At 40.6% G+C, this 17,749-nt stretch overlaps 1 protein-coding gene across 4 annotated transcripts in view; it reads left to right on the top strand.

Annotated features, from left to right (window-relative positions):
• The first annotated feature begins 5,367 nt into the window (after window positions 1-5,367).
• Window positions 5,368-17,749, top strand: part of SCAF8 (SR-related CTD associated factor 8) — a 105,010-nt gene continuing 92,628 nt past the window's right edge. For all 4 annotated transcript variants that reach the window (XM_076333803.1, XM_076333804.1, XM_076333806.1 and 1 more), the window contains exon 1: window positions 5,368-5,677. In XM_076333803.1, coding sequence (XP_076189918.1) covers window positions 5,648-5,677 — 30 coding nt within the window. In that variant the 5' untranslated portion in view covers window positions 5,368-5,647. The remainder of the gene's footprint in view (window positions 5,678-17,749) is intronic.

Below are 17,749 nucleotides of genomic sequence, written 5' to 3'. Positions count from 1 at the left end.
GATTTTATTCTGTTTATTGTGGTATTTTGCATTCTTACTTTTGATTAGAAAAAGTGATCTTAAGAGTTGGCTAAAACTTTTATTTCATGTCTATGTACGTTGTTTTTAAGATAATGAATGTGATAGTCTTGGTCTCATTCGTTAAACTTGAAGCAAATAAAAAAAAGCTTGAACTAAAATTTCTCATTTTCCTATGTTATTTGCTTGAGACAGTAAAGAGAGAAATGATGGAAATTACTCTTAGGGTATTGTGCTGATTTTTGTTATGCTCTGTAATGAGATTGTCTTAGCAGACTGGGAGAAAGAACTCTGGTTTTACAGCCCTCTCATTGCAAGTTGGAAATTTGGTATGTATGGGCAGGATAGAGAAAGTAACATAATGTGAAGGAATGATCCAAATTGCTGGTCAAGGTCTGCTCTCCTTGCTGTCAGCCTGTATGTCAAAAGGAACATGAGCCAGCTGGTAAATACTTTTCCTTTTTTTTTTTTTAAATTAAAAAGTATTTTCAGTCCATCATCTCTAATGTTCTCACTTTGGGCTTTTTGACCCTAGGTTTGCCTGTTGTTTTACCAACAGCACCACCCCAAAAGTCTTTTGCCGTTTATAATATCTGAAACTTATCTATGAATCCTCCTTGAATTTTCCTTGAAATATTTAAGTATATTTTTGAAAGTTTTGTTTTTTAGTACTGGAATTGAATTCTTCAAGAAGATTTCAGTACATATATTTTTTACATATATCTACTGAAAAACTGTTTATAACTTTGTTTTAGTTTGAGCTTCCCTCAAGCAAAAAATGGATATACTTGTAGTTGGAATTGGCTATAAAACATTTGTTATGTCTTTTATGGTATTTGCAAGCTAAGATCATAAGGATGTTCTAACCTTGTAGTTCTGCTGTTACATTAAAATGAGATAAGCATGCTGTAATTGCTGCTGCAAAACCATTCTGACCTTTATTTTAAAAGAACTGTCTTGTTAGGAGCAGAACTAAATGGTGACTATGCAGCTATAGGAAACGATCACTCTACCTTGTAATTGTACACTAAAAATCAAACAGGATGGCACAAAGTTCAAACTTCAAGACTAGAACCCCATACAGAATAAGAAAACATCAGGAAATGCTTCCTGTCTGAGCTTATTTTAGTGATGTTGGAAATGCCACAGTAGGTGTGACTTGTATTGCCAGTGCACTTGCTTGCAGAAGGTTTGGATAACCTGATGCAAGTCTGAGAAATGTTACTTGAAGGTAATTTCTAAGTCTTTCTTCCGCTTTCCTGATAAAAGCAGTTCCTGTTGAAATCAACACAGACTTACAGAGTGTGCATCTGAGAGCAGAAGCTGGCCTGTAAATTAAAGCTTCAATTGCTGTTGAATGTGTTTTTCCAATAAAGTAGTCTTCAGGTGATTTCTGTGGTGGTGTGCTGAGAGAGTCTGACACCATCATGCTAGGACAAGTGCAAGACATTCAGAGTAAGTCAAGCTTGACCGGAAGGAACTGTGTAGTAAACTAACTGGGGTTCCCAATTATCAGGCTATCATATGCAACATGTGGTTACAAATATAATGGTACAAAATTTCTTTTATAATCTCTGAAATTCTTAAGTACTTGAAAAGAAGAGCTCTGTATGTGAACATACATCTGTAACAAATTCAGGGTAAGTTCAATAAAAAATTTATTTCTATACTTTTAGTTACAAATTAAGAGCTTTTATAATGGTTATGGTGAAGGAGGAATGGCAACTGAAAACGCAAATGAAAAAAGATGAGGTAGAGTTAGTGAAGAAGGAAAGAGGAGAGAAATGTACTAAAGTTCAGTCAAAAATGTAAGCAGCTCTTCGAATATGCACTGAAAAATTAAGTAGAGTCTGGCAGCGTGCATGGAGGATGACTTGTAGCTGTTAATTCAAAAAAGTGTGGACAGAGTTATTGTGAAGAAAACTTAGTGACATCCTCTTACCTGAAGCTACAAGTGGCAAATAACAGATCTGCTTTCCTCTGTTCTCTGTGCCTACTGGAACACCAGCTCTCCCTCCTGACACTTGCATGTGGTTTCTTCTGCTGAGAGGAAAAAACAGAATTGCTCACTTGGATGGAGGATTTCTTAAGGGCATTTGCCAGCATGACACTTGTTTGATCTACTGAGTTTATATTTGGACTTTTCAGAAGTAGGGAAAGGGCAGGCATACCTATTTTACCTTCTCTTATGGAAAAAAACTCACTAAATAGCAGATTAAAGGTCTATTCAGTCTTGCTTTTCTCCCAGAATTGCAAAGCTAGGTGTTTGCATCCACACAGGAGGTGTGCCTCATCGTTGCAAATCCTACATATTTCATTGACATGTTGGAAAGCAAGTGGGATCTTATTTTCAAAACTGAAGTTTCTGGCATGAGTTTCAGCAGTTGTGCAGAGCATTGGAACCACAGGAAGCTTGTGTTGTGCAGCAAGCTGTCACTCATTCTGCTCCACAACATGAGAAATGTCACAGCTTTGGTATGCTATGAGTAATAGTGTAAGTCATTGAATTAGACAGTCTGGTGGGGCAAGGTGGCCTTGCCCCAGAATGAGCCAGTGTTTCTGCACTAATACCGTTTTGATATTACTTTATTTGTAGGCTTGCTTAATTTAGAACATTTAGTTATCAGAGATGTATTACAGTATTTATTCTGTAGCCTATTTCTTATTCTTGGATATAGCTAGCTCCTTAGGAGATCAGGGATGTACTGTGCTCCTATGCTTTTTTCTACTGCTGGAATTAAATAGGGTTGTTAAAAGGCTTTGCCTAAACTCTTTAAGTGGTAAATATATTTGTTTAAATGTTTATTACAGACCTACAGCAAACAGGTTAAATATAGGGGAAGGGAACCACTTAGTTTCAAATTCAGGCTCTATGCTTTTGAGGTCAAGGCTTTGTGCATATATCTCTAAGTGTAAATCCTACCCCTCCTTCTCTGGTTTCTCCTTTATTCACTCTTCCCCTTCCTTCACCGGAATAACTTATGCTTCTGGAAAAGCAACTGCGTGGGAGTTTTGTGGTCGCTTCCAGGCCAACTTCAAAATAGTTTTTCCAAAGCTTTTTCTTGTGCAGTGTGGTATTCCACCCATTTTAATAAGGAAAACTAGACTTGCTTCGGTTTCACCTAAAAGGAAAGTTACCAGATCCTGGAGGATTGTTTGTAATGACAGTATTTCAGTAAGTTTTCCAAAGAAGTACAAAGCCAATAGTTTTACCAGTTACTCTTGTAATACAATGAATCCCATGTACAGCCTCCACAACAATTTTAACAGAGTTGTTTCTTCACATTTTATTTACCCTTAATTCCTACAGGAAAAGAAAGAACAAAAGAGGAACAGAGGCCTTGTCCCTCCTGGTAAGCATAGTGTGCTTCTCTTAAATCATCTGTGAAGGGGGACTGGTTCTGGCAGAAGACTGCCAGAAGGTTGCACTGAGCTATGCAGTTCATTCAAGCTGAGTAACAGTGTTACTGTAAGGGACCTTGGGAGCTCTGTAGTCCAACCTCAGTCTCAAAGCAGGATCAGCTGTGAGCTCTGAGTGGGTTACTAAGGTCTTTATCCCATAGGACCTTGGAAAGGGATGGTGACTGCACAGCTTCTCTGGGGAACCTGCTATACTGCTTGGCCATCTTCATGATGGAAATGGTTTTCCTTAGGTTGTGTCAGAACCTCCCCTGCTTTAATTTAAGACCCCTGCCTCTTGACCTCCTGCTGTGTACCTCTGTTAAAGTGCCTTATTCAATTGTTTCAGAATGATCAAAAATGTTAAGGAGCCTTACTCAGCCATTTTACGTTGCAGGTATTGGCTGCTACTGGGTGCCCTCCCTATCCCATGGCTGTCTTCTCTTCAGTCTGAACAGACCCAGTCCTCTCATCCTCTCCTAACAGGGCATTTGCTCTAGCCTCCTGACCCTCTTGGTGGCCTGATACTGCAACAGCAGTGATTGCTAGAGATGGGCTTTTTCTCTAAGTAAGCCTGTTGCGGGATAGGGGGAAACTTCCAATTCTGTTTGTAACAAGACTTAATCTCTCTTGTGTTTCTGTAAGAATGGAGCTGTAGGATTCCAGGTCTGCCTCAAATGCTGAGCTTGTCTTAATTTATAAGTTACCTTGTTTGTCAAGTAAAGCATGCTTCAGTTTGAGAGTCCCTGGTTTTGGCCCGTAGCAGGAGCATTCACTGTCTGTGAAGAGCCCTGGTGGCTCAGGTCTGAGGACAGGAGGGTACAGTCTATCCAGAGCGTGGCCTAGAGTCTTGGCTGGAAAACAATGAGAGGCAATCCAGATCAGAGCCTAATTCACACTGTCATAGCTCTGCTGTGTTGGTAGAGTCCAAAGAACACGACTGAGCTCTGGAAAAACAACAGCTGAAGACAAATCTAAGGTTTCATCCTCAATGCTTCTGAGCTCCTTGAGGCTCTCCCTGATGAAGGTGAGTCACATGGAGCCTTTGTGTTTGAGGGAACAAAAATCTATGCCCTGGAAGCAAGTCCTGCTGTTTGATACAGCCGCTGCTGCTGGGATTTCTCAGCTGAGTTGTTTGTTCTTCAGGGAGAGGCAGGTGCTCTGCCAGGCTGGCATGGTGGCAGGGGATGCAGGTAGCCACTGCTCTTCACAGGGAAGCACACCCTGTCAGAAACTTAAACCTGGGAATATGCCCTGGGTAATGAAACAGTAATGCCTCAACACCTGGTGCTGGATTTGGAGCCTTTTTGGTGTCAGATGGTCAAGTTATAATATCATGTAGTAAGCGCACTGGCACTTGTGGTTGACTTGCATTACAATTTTGTTGGTTTTCTCCTATCCTCTTGATAAATAATATTCTTTGTTAATGGCTTGTGATTTTTTCTTTTATTACGATTTTTTTTGCCTTTCTATGTCCCGCTGATTCTCTTTCCTGCTGTTTTTCTTCAAGCCTGTATGCTCTTCCCCGTTTCCCGGGCAGGCCTTGCTGGGAGGTGAGGCTCTGCGGGGCAAGGTGTGAGGAGACAAACGGTCACCTCCCTCCGGGGATCAGGCCTTCAGCTGGAAACAGCCCAAACGGTGTCCCGAGAACTCCTGGACTTGCCCCCCGTGACGAAACACAGCGGCGTTTAACACCTCGTTCCCGTAACCCTTCACTTACGCCTCCTCCCAGGGCCGGGCGGGGGGCGCTGCGCCGGGGCGGCCGCGGAGGAGGGCGGGCCGCCATCGCGGCAGCGCCTCTGTGGCGCGGTCCGGCGGGCGGGCGCTGCCCGGCAGGCGGCGCTGTAGCCGCCTGCGCCGCTCTCGGCTCCTCTCGGAGCTGCGCTGCCAGGAGTCCCCGTGTGTCCGCCATATTGGCGCCCGCGCCGCAGACGCTGCGCGTTGTTCCTCCATCTCCTGCCGGCGCGGCCGAGCGGGGGAGGGGACGTCGGCGCTGCCGGGCGGGAAGCGGGGCGAGGAGGCCGCGCGCTGCCGGGAGGAGACGGAAACGAGCGGGGCCCGCGTCCCTCCGCGCCCGCCCCCTGCGCCACCCGCCATGGCGAGGAGGCCCGGCGGCCCCTGAGCGAGGCGCACACGCACACACAGACCGAGACTAGCCCCCTCCCGGCTGCGGCCCGCCCCGGCCGCCATCAGCGGAGAGAAGCCGCCCGGCTCCCGCCTCCGCCGCGACATGGAGGCCGTGAAAGCCTTTAACAGCGAGGTGTGTAACCCCCTCCCCGCTCCTTCCCCTCGGGGTCGGGGAGCGGGCGGGGCCCCGGGGCCCGGCGCCTTCCCTGCCCCCTCCCGCTGCGCGCGCCTCGCCGCGGGGAGGGGGCGGGAACCGGGGGGGCCTCGGCGCGGCGGGGGGCGGGGGAGCGCCCCCGCAGGCAGCCCCGGGGGCTTCCCCCCCCCCCGCCCCCCCGTGTCGGGCGTGAGCGGGTCGTTGTCAGTGTCCCTGGGAAGCGGGAGGGGGGAGAGGGTAGTGGAGACACCCCCCCACGCACACTCCTTCCGCCGCGAGGCTGGGGGAGACTGAACGGAGAAGAATAGATCTGGCGGCGGGCTGAGGGAAGAGGAGGGAGCGGGAGGAGGCCGGGGTGGAGGAGGCCTCTTTCCTGCGCCTGGCGTGCGGTGGAGCGGGTGATGCCCGGCCAACTTCACGCAGCGGCCGGAGGAGGCTGCGCGGGGCGGCGGGGGAGGCTCCTGGACCGCCAGGCGCCGGGTCTGTGCTCTTCCCCGCGTCCCTCGCCTCTTCTGCCTCCCTCTTCCTCCTCGCTTGTTAAATGTGTGCCCGCACCCCACCAGTGCGCACTTTAACACCTCGTAGCGGCATTTTTTAAACCTGGGGATGGGAATACAAAGGCCTGGAGGCTTGTCTCCGCGTTTGAGAATAAGTATATTCGCTGTGGTCAGGATGGAAGCAGACATTCCCTACATGCTGCACAGGTGTGCAGCTCAGGTGCTGCACCAAAGCACTGTGCTGAGAGTGGGCTGTAGCACCCACAAACACACGCTTACAGGCTCAGGTATTGATACGGCATCTGGCTTCTCTTTTGTGCCGGTAGTTAATGTTTATTTTATTGCAAGATTGTTCTTGTGGCAACTCCACTTTGTTCCTCTTCATTTCGAGAGTTTGTATCGTCTGTATTTTGAAGTTAACGTGAGAACAAGGGAAATAAATACGTATTTCCTTTATAGGGAGTCATACGTCTTAAAAAAATAGATTTTTACTTATATTAACTGTAGAAAGTATCAGCTCTGGTTAACAATGTATACTTCTACAGACTGCTCACATATTGGAGCTTTGGGTTGCCCTCTCACTACCCCCAGTGGGGATGTAGTATGGTTTTAATGATTTTAAGTAATACAGTGCTGGTTTGGGTTTTTAAAATGTTAATTTGATTTGTAGTGGAACAATGTGCCAACCACGTTGTTTCTACAAGCCACATTAAGATAGGTTTTTAAAATGGGCAGGTACTTTCTAAGCAGGAGCTTTCAACTTTCAGGAGCAGTTGAACAGCCGTAACTGATGTGCAATTCTAGGTGTTGAACGTTATGCAGTTTGAATTCTTAAGTGGAAGAAATCACATTGTGGGCGCTAGAAGAAAAATAAATACTAGAAAGTATTTTTTTTCCCCCTATTTTATTTTTTGATTGGCTTATGTGCTGTATTGTTAAGTGGGGAAAAGGAGGAGTCTAGTCACAAGAACAGAAGAACATAAGTAGATTAGAGCCTTTTTCTCATACCTACCAGTGTGAGCAAAAGTCTTCACTTTAATATTGAAAAACAACTGGCTGACTTGCTGAGCACTCAGGTATAAGTACTGTAAAAATAACTGAAGACTTAAGGCGAGAACTGTACTGAAGAGGAGAGCTTTAGAATATGCCTTAAATCCTCTAAATGCTTCAAAAACAGTAAACTTTGGGTTGTCGGAAAAGAAAAGGCAGAAGATCAGGCAATGACATTTTAACAAACATCTCCTGTGGTATAAATAGGCAGCACCTATGGATAGACTTGTTTTTATGACTTCTCTTTCAATTTTGTTTTAACCTATGTCTCTGTATTTGAATGCTCTGCTGCACTGATAGGAGGGTTTTAAAGGTGCTATGACTAAACCCCTGCTCCTGGAAGTAAATGGTACAAAACTTGCTACATTTGGGAAATCCCGAGTGTCACTGCTAGCCACTCTTAACACCTCTGTACCCAGTGCAGAACTTGACTTTAACTTAACTTTCCATCGTTGTCTCTGGTCTGACCTATACATATTTTGCATTTTAGAACTGTGAAATGATTAATAAATATTTAAAGTAGCTGAAGTGTATGAAGCCGTAGAATGTAGGTTTTGCTGTACCTAAATGCTTTTGATTAACTTACAAAATATTTGTACTTAATTTCTAAAAATCCTTTTCTTTGTTTATATTATGTTTTAAGGTCATGTTATACTCCAGAAATGATGTCAGAGTTCTGTTCTAGAGATTTTTGGCTTAAAATAGATGTAAATTAAATTTAGCGGCAGACGGGATAGACTAAATTGTAGAAAAACTTCTACCATACTTTCTCTTATACAGTTTGCATTCAATTAGTAATTCTACAATAGTTTATGTAACTTACTGGCGAAATCCAGATGACGCTTTAGAAAGAACATTCCAAATACATTTAAACACTTAAGTCTGCAGGTTGGGTACTTCTGGGGTTGGGGTTTTTTTTTGTTTGTGTTTGTTTTTTAAAGGAAGGAGTTGTGTTTGGATTCTGCAGTGAAGCTAAAATAAAGGCAGCTGTCCATCTAGGTAGTGTAGCTTATTGCAAATGTGTGTGTGAGCTGAGCAATATCCTGTGTTATAGCTATCCTGTATGACAGTCAAAATTGAAGTGATTAACATAGGCTTGTCATTAATTTGATTAGAAAGAAATATCTCAAGTTTATTTGAACTCTGACTACTGGAAATAATGCCAGCTATTGTGGAAAGCTGTTCCATGTCTAGCGATGATACGTGGTGTTGTCAGTGCTGTACCTAATCGTATATATAAAATTAGCCCTAACATTTAAAGTCTTGGGAAAGATAAATTTAAAGATGAGAAATAACCACACTCCTAAATAAAACATGCTCAGTGTTGTTTTCATGTAATGGTTGATGCTTTACTATTTGATTAAAACTGCTTGGCAACTGAAAAATACAGTATTATACAACTGACTTAGTATACCGTTGAGGTAATTGGCAATGTTTTATACCACACAGTTTATCATTTGCTACAGTTGACATCATGAAGGCTAACCATCGCAGAATCATTTTCTTCCAGGTCTCAGTTCAGGCCCTGAGTTTTTTCAAAAAAGCACAACATCAAAGTCAAGAACAGGTCTTGACAGAAGAAAATGACCGAAATGTTTCAAATTCTTAATACGTTCTATAAAATGTGTTTTGTTAAAAAGGAATTGAAATGGACTAGAGGCAAGCACGCATACCGTCACAGTTCCAGCACTCAGATGGTAATGGTTTAATTACAGACTACATAATTAAAACTCAATATTTGCTATGTAGTCAGTTCAGTGTTAAAGTCTTGCTGTCAGCTTCAAATCTAGCCATTCTCACATTGGTTTCAGGTACTGTACCTGAAGTTGGTTTTGGGTGCTATACTCCCCAGAGTTTTCTTGCAATACTTGTCCTTTTTGCAGTGGCAAGCTTTGTATTTCCAAACTGTTTTTCACTTTACGATGTGAAGAATGTTGCAGACAAGTGTGAAAGGAGACCGACGGATGCTTTAATTCTGAAACACATTTAATTCTCTTTTAATTTATTTCGATATGAATCTGTAGAATAAATGTAAATAGTTTTACAGACATGTAAATTGTCGTAGGACTAGAATTTATTTTAGGGGAAATGGAGATCACAAATTAGTTTTAAATACAACATAAACTGGCTATTTGAAGTAATGCTTTGTTTAGCCATGTTAACTGCATCTTTAAGTATTGAGTAACAATCTTGACAGGACATTTATTTAAATTTTAAGGGCAAATTCAGTTTAGATGCGTATGTCTTTAAAAACTGCAATAGTAATTCACTGATCTAGTTCAACTAAACATAGCATTGTATTCATTTAAAGTTTCTCAATATCTTTAGTCACATACAGGCACACATCTTCATGTATGAGCTTCATTAAGTCTTGCTGTCCACGATGCTGCCCTTACCCTTTTTTTTGCATGCTCTTTATTTAAAAACAAAACAAAAATACCTGATGCATAAGCTGTGCACACTTTGGTCAAATCATTGAAAATTACTTGTACTTTGTAAGTTGCCGAGACTGGCACCTGCAGTTTTGAACTACAGCCATTTAGAAGGTTAACAATGATAAAACCTACTTAGGGCAGTTTGATAGCTTAAAAAAATCCAAAAACATGCCTAGTTGTAGAATTTACATTGTTGAATCCAGTGAACAATAGTTATTAGCATCCAGTGCTACAAATTTGAGCTGAAATGTAGTGGAAAAATTAGAGGTTTTGTATTTGTGGGGCAACACAATATATTATGATATTGGAGAGGCAATTGTGAAAAGGGCAATCCTGTATTTCAAAAAAGAGAAGAAAGAATAAGGCAAAGCTTCTCCCTTGAAGCCCAGGAATGAGAACGTCACCTGTCTTCTGACTCCTTTCAGAAATGCCGTGTTCATTTGAGTATGTTTTGTATAAAAAGTTTAATTCCTCTTCTCTGTATGATTGGGTGCTGATCTTTTAATATACAAGGGAATTCAATAGAAAACTCAGTGTCATCATGGAGATGTGGAATATGCTCTGTCTTAAAGTGTGTCAAGATGAGGATGCACATAAAGCGCTGTAAGATTAGGGTAGTGATTACAGTTTGCTGAAAGAGTGATGTCGGTTCCTATGCTTTTTCTCTTGTTAATCTAAATGTCTTCTAGGCTGTGAGAGTCTCAATTAAAACTTCCACAGCATTGCTAGGCTGGGGTTCAGCTGTTACTAACAATGAAAATGGTTGTCCTCATATAGCTCATCATAAAGCAAAGTCGCAGTGAGCTTTTGGTGTGCAGAATGGCTGAGAGCGCCGTGTAAGATGATAAGAAGCGATACATAAAGTGAGCATTGCTACTTTTGGGTTAACTGGTTCTTCTGAAATTTGTCAGTGGTAGGGACATAACAGTCACTGATCATTTGCTGGCAATACTGTTGTCTATATACTCTGTTTGCACTTCGTTGTCTGTTGGTCACCTTTATCGTGATATTTCTTCAGAAGGCATGTTTTAAGTGGCAGTGGGGAACGGTTCAGTTGACTACAATTTCAGAAATGTGACCCTTGGAAATAACCCACATTTTAATTACTGAGCATTGGAGTATAGCTGCACAAAAGTACAGAAGTGTAAATCAAATAATTCTGTTTTAGACTATTTAAATGGCATACTCTAAGTCACCGAGGCGGCTTTTTCATGAAAGAATGCCAGTTGATGCTAAAAAAAGCTAAATGGTATGCCTCATGGAGATGCTAAATAGTGATGCTGGATAGCTGGGGAGAGTGGAAAAAAAGGATGCTCTTTGAAATGAGGAGCCAGGGCTTTGATTAGTGCAAGTACTGATGCTAGCAGTTACGTACGAGGAACGGTGAAAGGGCATGTAAGCTACTCCCTGGCAAGATATTTTTCTTAGATTCTGCTGCACATTTCACATTGGCTGAAGTACCTGAAACATCTGCAGAGCTTTCTTCCTAGCTGCTGAGAAAATGAGAAAACTTGGGTCTGTTTCTTCTTCTCCCACATTAATATTTTACCAGTCATATAAAAAGTGCAACTTTCTTTCCTATCCTGCTGTTCCGAAGGATTCTGCAACTGATACATCTAAAGCTTTCTTTTTTGTTTATCTGATACTGCCATTTATGGTCTGATATTAATAAATTTTGTTGTAGCAAATTGGGATGAAAGCTTTTGGTTTACCTCTGTTCTTATTTTTCTGAAGAAAAAGTTAACTCAGTGATATTTGTGTGTGCATGTGGACACACATACATCTGAAAAGTTGTCTCTGTTTTTCGTTCTTAACCTCTGGGGTGGATGTGAAAAAGGTCTTCAGTTTTATTTTGCTTTATAATCCCATAGTGCTCCTCAGAGAAAACACGCTGAATCTTTATAAACTATATGAATTCCCTTAAGATACAGCGAAGTATGTAAGAATTTGTTAATTTCCCTTTTGCTGTCAAGAACATTAAGAGCAATATCAGTGAACTGTAAATATTTCACTCTGTTCCATCCCAGCAAGAGTTGAACTTTGCTGACTCTCAACTATTTGCTTTTTGTTAAAAGGGCATGGGGAAAGAAAGCCCTTTTCTCTTCAAGATACAGTAAATACTAAATTGATATTCACCTGATTAAATGTCTCCATGTGTGCCGAATAAATATTTACAGTTTTAATATCACATTTTCAAAGACTGATCTGACCTTAGACTTTCACCAGCCACAGAATCTTGACTTTTGGCCTTGTAAAGACATGATCATGCAAGGCTGTGTTAAAGGCCCAAAATGTTACGGGTTTTTTGTGCATATCTTGCTCAAGGACCTCATTTCTTTCATGAAGTAGTATAGGACAGACATTGATTATTTTTCTGCCTTCGATACATACACTTTAAACTTCTTCTTAAACTGTGGTCTAGATTAGATCCCCATGAGCCTGGGAGGGTAATGTAGATCTCGATTCTGCTAACACTCTTGACTTGTAACTGGATAGTTTGATGTATGAGTATCGATCCTGTTTGCTACTCATTTAGAGAGCAGTGAACCATTTTGTAGTTTAAAACAAATGCACTTCTGAACTCTCATGACTTCAGATCCTTTGATTTTCACCTACTCACTAAGACCATCCCCGGGGCTACAATCTTTGGCAAAGTACTTGAAATTGTCTTAACAAGTCTTATTTGAGTTTGCCATCAGCAGTCTGTTTTCCTGTGGCAGTTGTAAGAGTGGAGTCTAGAAATCCAAACGGCTTTCTTACAGGAAAAAAAAATCAGAACAAAAGTATTTGATAAAGCAGGTCTTAAAATACGGTCTAGACACCTGATAACTTTCACGAGGATTTTTTTCACTTAGGAGAGGCCCACTTTTTTTCTTGTCTGTAAAATTGGTCCATCATTCTATCTCCAGACAGCCATCAAGAAATTTATCCCGAGTGGCTGATTCAGCCTTGGTTAGAGCCCACATTCCTGGCCTCAGCAACCACTGGTGTAACTCCATTGAGAGGCCTGGGACGATGGTGTGTAATTGTCTGTTCACGTGTATCCAGAGTTCAGCGAGCTTGGCTTTGAACTCAGTAAACAATATTAATCCTTGTTCCTGTATCAGAACTTTTCATGAACTGCATGTGCATTTCTTTCCTTCCCTTTCTTTGCTTCTTCTGAGCTATGTTTCTGCAGTGTTTCTGTGGGAGCACCGACAGCAGCAGCAGTCAGCTAGGTAATTTTATTAACCTTATTCAGCAGCTGCTTCTACACTGTAGGGTACGTGTTCTTTAAGAGAAAAAGAGGATCTTCAGCTACTGCTGTACTAGTTCTTGTCTTCACCTGTCCTTGCCAGTTGTACTGACCAGAAGGAGACGTTTTTTTAAACAGAATTTAAAGAGGAATTGTTAAAATTTAGAGGAAGTAAGAGGAAATGAGTGCATTGCCACCATGACCCTCTGTCAGATTTATCCCCACCATAAACGTGTATTTCTTGTAATAGCCTGCTCTTTGTGCTGTTGGCAAGTGAGCTACCATTTGCACAAAAATAGCAACTACGGATATACAACAATTTATCATTTTCTTTCCACTTTTTTTCAAGAGTTTGCCTACAGAGTGTACCTGGTTTTACTGGGTACAGTTTTTGATTGTATGAGGCTTTGTTTTTTTTAAAGTTCCAAATGAGTAATACTGGCTTGCTATCTTTTCTCCTAGCTTTGTGACTACACGAGCAGGTAGCTGATGGGCATTTTTCTGATGCTTTGGCGTTCAGAAATATAATGCACGTGTTTAACATAATAAAATACATATGTGGAAGGTAAGGCTTGGCAGCTTTGTTATTGTGTTTGCTGTTGATGTTTTTTGAGGGTTGGCAGAGAGTGCACTGGTTACAGTGAATGCACAAAAGAAGATGTGTAAAAGCAGAGGGGCAGAGCTGAGATCCAGGAAGCAGTAGTAGCAAGGAATCGTGGTTTGGGTGGATGGTGGCTGAGCACTAAGAGAGTGTAGCATAGCAACATGAAGGCACCTGTTTTGGTAGCCTTGAGCTTGTTTATTGTGAAGTTCTGTCTGTAACATTAGTTTTGAAAGATTGGAGTAAATATTCTTTTATAAACACTGATGACAGCTGCACACGGTGTTTTATGGGACTGTTTAGCCTGGAGAAAAGGAGGCTGAGGGGAGACCTCATCGCTCTCTACAACTACCTGAAAGGAGGTTGTAGCGAGGTGGGTGTTGGTCTTTTCTCCGAAGTAACAAGTGATAGGACGAGAGGAAATGGCCTCAAGTTGCGGCAGGGGAGGTTTAGATTGGATGTAAGGAAAAATTTCTGTACTGAAAGAGTGGTTCAACATTGGAACAGGCTGCCCAGGGAAGTGGTTGAGTCCCCATCCCTGGAGGTATTTAAAAGACGTGTAGATGAGGCGCTTAGGGACATGGTTTAGTGGGCATGGTGGTGTTGGGTTGACGGTTGGACTCGATGATCTTAGAGGTCTTTTCCAACCTCAATGATTCTATGATTCTATAATGCAACAGCTGTCTTACACGTTTGAATTGGAATTTATAATTGAAATAGCATGCATTTTGGGGAAAGATATTTCAGAAGATCCATCTTCGTGTGTTGTTTGGCCTAGGGTTCGGTGTTTCCAAATACTCATTCATTTGGAGTTGAGTGGTAAGGGTTTCCTTGTGTTTTGCTTTTCTGTTTTTAGTATTTATTAGTTACTTTCAAAAACTGAAGTAGAATTAATTATGTGCATCCTTTGCTTTCCATCGCTATTATTCCATAGCTCATTTTTTCTTTAAAGAAGTACAAAATAATGTAAATTGAATGCTGCTCACTATAAAACTGTTGGTTTAAAAATCTTGGCCTCATGGCATGACTTTATGGAGCTCTCTTGATGGATAATTTAGAAATTAGTACAATAGATAAAAATACAATTCTAATATTTTGATATTGATGTGATTGCAGTTTTAAAAAGAGAAATAATCATACTTATAAATGTCTTTGGACTTTCCAGAGGTTAAGTCCAAAGAGGTTATAAAGTATTAACCAGATTGTTGGAAGCCTATGGAAAGATCTGATCAGACTGAAGTTTCTCAGAATACCGAATCTCCTGTACATATTAAGAAAACAAAACTGGTTCACATGAAAAGGAATAGGTTATTCTCTGAATCTGCTCTAAATTACAGCTTCAGATAACATGTTGATCTTCATAGCTTGGTTACCAGATATGCAGTAGTAGCCACTGCATCTTAATTTTCAGAAACGTGAAGTGGAACACTTAACGGGAAAGGAGAAACATTTCTATAACAAATATATTGGTTAGAGAAATCCAACCCACTATAAACCATGATTTTTTAAAAATTTTAAATCATGAAGTTTAAATCATGAAGTTTCATTGTGAATCAGGGGATTTAAAACCATATCTAAGGAGAAAACATTTTGAAATTAATAAGACAGGACAGCTTTTGTTGTGAGCCCTAAAAACAGTTGACAGAGAAAATCTGTGAGTCTTCAATTTTCGTAATATTTAGGGTCTGTCCCTATATTTCATATCTCAGAATTGTAGAGGTGTTATTTAGACTAATATTTAGACTTTTCTAAGGTATTTAACTCCATGCTGCGCCACACCTTACCAAATCAGTGCGTTGCAACAAGAACAAAGGGTACTTCTCCACTGTGGGCAGCCCACAAGCTCGCCTCTGGAAATCTACAGAGACTGACATTGTGCCTGAAGCGGATCGATTTTCCTGTTGATGATCTAGAATTAGCTATAAAATCATGAGAAAATGTTAATGATGGAAATTAGCCATATGGCAGGAACGATGAGCAAATTGCAGAAAGTGAAATACCCCTGTTATATTCCTTGTTTCCTTCTGTGATATGCTTTCAAAGATCATCTGGACTTTTTGATCAATCTTTCCTTTCTGTTGTTGGGAGTTTGGGCTTTGGTAAAGCACTCAGTCTTGCCTAGCTATTTTATGTGGTCCATTTAGTTTTTTCTAGGCTTTTTGTTCCCAGGCAGTAAACATCCTAAGTTACTATGAAGAGAAAAAGGGGAATTGTATTTTATGGCTTGTAAAGGGCTAGAAGCAAATGAAGTATGTTCTAGAGGCTATTCTGAACTAAACATCTGTTTCTTAGTTGCATGCAATTCAGGAGACTAGAGTTGAATTCAGGTGGTTTCTTTAAGTTCCAGTTTTACGTTCATAGTCTGTTTGTACAAAGCAGGCTGTACCAACAGAACTCAGAAGCTTTCTTTGAAAGTAGCAATGAAGAGGGTTTAGAGGAAATTGTAAATAGGCTGTAATAATGCCTTTTGGCTCAAATATATGAAAACAAAAATGGAATTTTGTCATTCCATCTCAAATTGTTCAGGTTCAGTAAGTTTGAAAGTCATAATTGTGCTTCCTTAAAATGAAAGGGGTAGGAGAAGGACTGAGCAAAGGCAGTGATGGTAACACCTGACTTTTTCATGCGCTGAAGTGATGGGCTGGAGGGACTGCTGTATTACCTTTGCATTTTATTTCACTTAATTGCTTATACACTCAGTTAGGATGAATATTCAGATGTCCTCTTTAAAAATAAGCATATGCAAAGAGTGGTGTATAATACAACTGATGTGTAGGGAGTAAGCTTTTCATGTGAGTGTTCTTGGTTGCTTTTAAATATTTTATTAATCAATTAAGTGCAACAGTAAAAGGAAGACACACTGGGATATCAAGCATATTGACTATTATTTTGTGTTTGTTAATTTAAACCACGTCATGCACTATAAGTGTTTGAAAACAGTTGTATTAAGGTTCTGTATTTTTTTAATGTTGGATTTTGGCAACTCGTATTGTCTTGGTTGATTACTGGAAGACAAGAACTTTTCATTGTTTTCCCTCCAAATTGAAATACCTTATGCAGAATGGAGCATCTGCCATTCTGGTCATCCTACATACACATCTTTGGTATATATTTTAACATTTCTGTGGAGCACAGAGAGCAACAAGGTGCTGATTGGGTTTAAATAACAATTCTCACTGGTAGGTCCTAGTCAGCATCAAGGAAAAATCCTGTTCACTGAGGGATGGGCTCATGTAATTTAAGTAACTTTTCCTAGAGATTAAATTTCAGGAGAGTGTGTAAAATGCAACATAATAGAAATTTGTTGATTCTGTCCTTTTTTTAAAACAATGACTGACAATACTCTTTTCTTGTTCTTTGCAGTGTGGTGATATAAATATTTGGTAAGCAATTCAGTGACTATTTATTTTAATGCTATTGAAATGTGAAAGAAATTAACCTGATTTGTTAAGGTCATATGTATTAGGCTTGACTTCTAAGTATTTATTTTGTCTTTTGCACATCGAAATTGCAGACATTTATTATTATATACAATGTCTGGTTAGTGTTGTGTCCTGGTAGCAGCCAGAGAAAACTGTAAAAATATTTCACTAGAGATACGTGTAACTGATATCCCTGACACCGCTTCTGGTTGTAAACTCATACTTACAGATTGGTCTGAGTCCTAGAGTATCAGGATCAAAATGTTTATTCCCTTAGTTGCTGTAACAGTGTGACAGATACTCATCTATATGAATGTCTGTTCCTTTGGATTACATGACACCAGAGGTGTTCATAGCTTTCAAGCCTTCTAGTGGCAAAATTAGTCTTATATAAAAAATAATTTCCTAGCCACTCTTCTCTTGCCTTTGTAAGATGTGGCCAGAGGTACGAAAAAGGATATACTACTTATGAAGCTGTATTTTAATAAAGTTAATTCTTTGTTCTAATTTTTATTCAAAATTTTGGTAGGGAAACAGTTGTCTGGCTCTCTTGCCTGTTGAATAAGAGTGGTGAAAGATCTTGGAATTAAGTGCTGGGCTTTGTAGAAGTATAGTGTGCCATTACCTTCCATGGAGATGCAGTAACTTGCTCCATAAGTGATTGACCATCCACAGAGGATGTAGTTCATGTGCATGCTGCCTGGTCTTCACTTGAGAAACTTTAGCATTGTGTAGTATATTGCCTTGTAAATTACAGCTGTTTACAATAGAATTAACTTTTTACAGACATTTACAATATAATTAACTTTTT

The sequence above is a fragment of the Aptenodytes patagonicus genome, chromosome 3 (assembly GCF_965638725.1).
Source record: "Aptenodytes patagonicus chromosome 3, bAptPat1.pri.cur, whole genome shotgun sequence".
Lineage (NCBI taxonomy): Eukaryota > Metazoa > Chordata > Aves > Sphenisciformes > Spheniscidae > Aptenodytes > Aptenodytes patagonicus.
The sequence above is the reverse complement of the archived record's forward strand: the minus strand, read 5'-3'. Positions and strand labels throughout refer to the sequence as shown.